Source organism: Microtus ochrogaster, chromosome 2 (assembly GCF_000317375.1).
Source record: "Microtus ochrogaster isolate Prairie Vole_2 chromosome 2, MicOch1.0, whole genome shotgun sequence".
Classification (NCBI taxonomy): domain Eukaryota; kingdom Metazoa; phylum Chordata; class Mammalia; order Rodentia; family Cricetidae; genus Microtus; species Microtus ochrogaster.
The window spans coordinates 55,654,813-55,658,302 of NC_022010.1; the positions used below are offsets into that span (position 1 = coordinate 55,654,813).

At 41.0% G+C, this 3,490-nt stretch overlaps 1 protein-coding gene across 1 annotated transcript in view; it reads left to right on the forward strand.

Annotated features, from left to right (window-relative positions):
- LOC101992253 (cell surface glycoprotein CD200 receptor 2) overlaps positions 1-3,490 on the forward strand; it is a 13,864-nt gene that overhangs the window by 7,792 nt on the left and 2,582 nt on the right. Inside the window, exons 3-4 of the mRNA XM_013351854.1 lie at positions 2,197-2,510; positions 2,623-2,725. Of these exons, the coding sequence (XP_013207308.1) occupies positions 2,197-2,510; positions 2,623-2,725 (417 nt within the window). The remainder of the gene's footprint in view (positions 1-2,196; positions 2,511-2,622; positions 2,726-3,490) is intronic.

The following is a 3,490-nucleotide window of genomic DNA, read 5'->3' on the forward strand; positions in this document are numbered from 1 at the left end:
ACTGTTCAAGAATTTAACAGTTTTTTTAATTGTACCATGTGGGAGATTTTACAAGAGGTGTCTATCACCCCACATCTATGGATCTTTCTGGGATTCGTAGTTTTTATTGGCACTAAATGGTTTGATAATAGAAATATGATAAAGTCTTTATGGGACGAATCCAGGATTCTTAAGGCAGAGATTGAACGCTTAAAAACAATTGAGAATGACAACAATCTTCTCAATAATCAGTATCCCTTCATTTAGAGTTTACATTTTCATACCATCCATGGTAATACTACACAGGGTCCTCATGCCCTGTATTGTGATAGTCCCCATTCTTAAAGTTGGAAATACTTTTCTTTTTAATATTATTTAAGTATTCTTAAAGGACTTCGCAGGTATCTCAGCAAATCTGCTGACTTCTCACTGTTTGTGATCGTTGTTGGCCAGCAAACTCAAGTCCTTCCCAAGCAGGAGCCTCCTTTCCCAGAGCCCTGTCAAATGGCAGCTGACTGTTGTCAGTGCTCATGCAGAGAAGCCCAGACAGCAACTGCAGCAGAATCAGGTGGCATGACTTCTCTGTCCGTGTGGTCATGCCACACATTGACGCATCAAATATTGGTTAAATTTCGACCCTGTGTCTGCACCTTAATCAACTGCTATTTCAGCCAACAATTATTAATACAGAAATACCAGCCTATTTTGTAGCAGCCCTTAGGGTGTCATCCTGGCAGAAATTCTGTTCCTGTGGGCACTGGCTCTCTCACTGCCACTAAAGGTAGCTTTAACTAAATATCTACATTCTGTTTATAAATCAGACTCAAGATTCAAAGGCTGGGTTGAAAACCTGATAGCTCAGAGAGTCTGGGTCACAAATGGATAACCTCTCCTTGCTGGTGTTTCCAAAAAGCCCAGTCCTTCTGCTCTTTCAAAACAAATAAACAAACAAACAAACAAACAAACAAACATAGCTGTGCTACTCCAAATACCTCCCCATCTCTATCCCTCCTGGATGTCTTCTAAGGCTCTATGATTACTTTTTGTCAACTTGTTGGTAACTCAGTCTCTTGAACTATGGTTAATTATATTGAATCAATGCAGATGCAAACTTCAGGTTCAAAGGGTGATTGAATATCCCCCAATTCTCCATCTGGAGAAAGGAGTTTAATCAAGTCAGCTCATGCATTATGCCTACTACTAGGCAAGGGGTTGGAAGAAGGCAAGCAGAGCTAGTCTACAAACTATTTGACAAAATAAGGTTGCTCATAAAAAGAAAATAATTGATTAGGATGTAATAAATCTATTTTTAAAAGATGTTGAGAAAGATGTTGACATATGATGATACAACTTTTAATTACTATTTTATAATCATTTAAATATTTAAAACTCTTATTTAAATATTTTCTAGAGTCAAGATGCTCATTTATGAATTGTGATCAAATGACACAGAGGGGTTCATTACCCATGACAGAAGGTACTATTCTTCTTTATCTTTGGCCAGCACTGAGGGAATGGAGAGTTCCCCTTGCTTAGAATCAGAACCTAATGCTTTGGCTTCTGGAGAGACTTAGGAGGAGGGGAAGAATCTGGTGATGTGAGAGTTATGGCAGGAGGGACCTGAACGATGGCCTCTGCACCTTTGCTGTCTCAGAGTAAGAAAGGCTATGGGATTAGCACCCTCCCAAGTCTGTGCTAAAGAAGCCTTCGCCATCTAATAAGATGACCTTTATTTGATGTGACTTGTGAGGGCCTGAGGACCCCAAAGAGGCAAGTGCCACTGAAATGGTGTAGTTGAGGTGGTTAATACAATGCTTATCAGAGTCAAGGCTCATTCACAGTGACATCTGTTCTCGTTAAAGTGTTGACATCACTGAATCTTTTGTCACAGGTGACTATAACAGATAATTTGTTGAGTAATCACCACTCAGCAAAGTTGTATTCATCATGGACTCTATGTCAGTACACAGTCAGGGGGAAGTTTTATGGTGCAAGATGCATGTAGCCCACAGGCCTTGAATTTTCACATTAGAAGGTGAATAATATATTTAATTCTTATAGATTGAACATATAGAAACAAGAATTGTGAGAAAATTCGAGTATTTCTGGAATACATTTATAAGTCAAGCAAAGCTCTAGTGCAGCTTCATGTGCACTGCTGTGGACAGACTTAACACAGGTTTCCTTTTCCTGTTCTTTTTCTGTGTGTCCGGTTAGCACTACACTGTTTGTACAGAAGGGTGCTAAGGCTCTGCTGTGCTGCCCTGCTCTTCCAAAGACAGAAACAGTATTAATAATATGGGTCATAGCCCCCAGAGGGCAGCCTCCCTGCAGAATAATCTACAGAGCAGAAACAATGGAGACCAATGAAACCAACTGCACAGATAAGAGACTCACCTGGGTCTTCACACCTGACCAGAGTCCTGTCCTTCAGATCAATGCAGTGACCCTTGATCTTGAAGGGCTTTATTCATGTGAAATAGCAACAGCTAAGGGGAATTTCCTAAGGAGACATGACCTCCAAGTGCTAGGTAAGTGACATGTTCATATATTGTGCTATTTCAGGTCATTAGATTTTAGACAGAAACAGGTACCTTTGTAATTTAGAACAAGACTGGTCTTTTTTCCCTTCCATCTCCACAGTGCCTCCAGCAGTAACCCTGCTTCCAGGGGAAAACAGAACAGCAGTTTGTGAGGCAATTGCAGGCAAGCCGGCAGCACAGATCTTTTGGACTCCAGATGAGGAGTCCCTCCTCCCCTCCTTCCTTCCCTCCCTTCCTTCCTTCCTTCCTTCCTTCCTTCCTTCCTTCCTTCCTTCCTTCCTTCCTTCCTTTTATGCTCCTTTTCCCTTAACAGAAATCCTTTCACATGAGCTGTGTGGGATGGTGTCTTCCTCTTGCCATACACTGAAAAATGAGGAATTAGGGACAGTTAACAGTTTCTTGAGGAGAGTCAGCTAGCTTTAAGGCTGTTGTTCTTCAAAGTCCCCAACTCAGGAGATTAAAGGGCAACATAAATTGAAGCCAGGGTGTTATAAAAACAAGTATCAAAAGTTGATGGGGTAACAAAGAGGGGTATGGATCTGGTAGGAGTTAGGAGAAGGAGTTGTAGGTGAATATGAGCAAAATACATTGTATGAAATTCTCAAGCATTTTTATTACATAAAAAAATTATGACTTTCAAAGGTCTAAAATTTGCATGGAATGCCCTTAAGACAGAGGACTCAGAAGATCTGAGATTGAATTGACCCAAAAACTGTCTCCCTGAACTAGCTTTCATAGTCCCCAAAGTGCTGTGCAAGGTGCCCCAAAAGGGAAGCAATTGGTGGTGCCAACTGTCTATGAAGATTATGAACCACAGCAATGACCAGCAAGGCTGGTCCATAAGGTTCAATAGTGGTAACCACATCTTGGCAACAACAAAAGCTGTCCAATTTTATTCAAGGCCTATTCAATAGGAGGAAGATCATGCCTGGTACTGGAAACCTAGCCAGCTACTCAAGGTTAGTGAG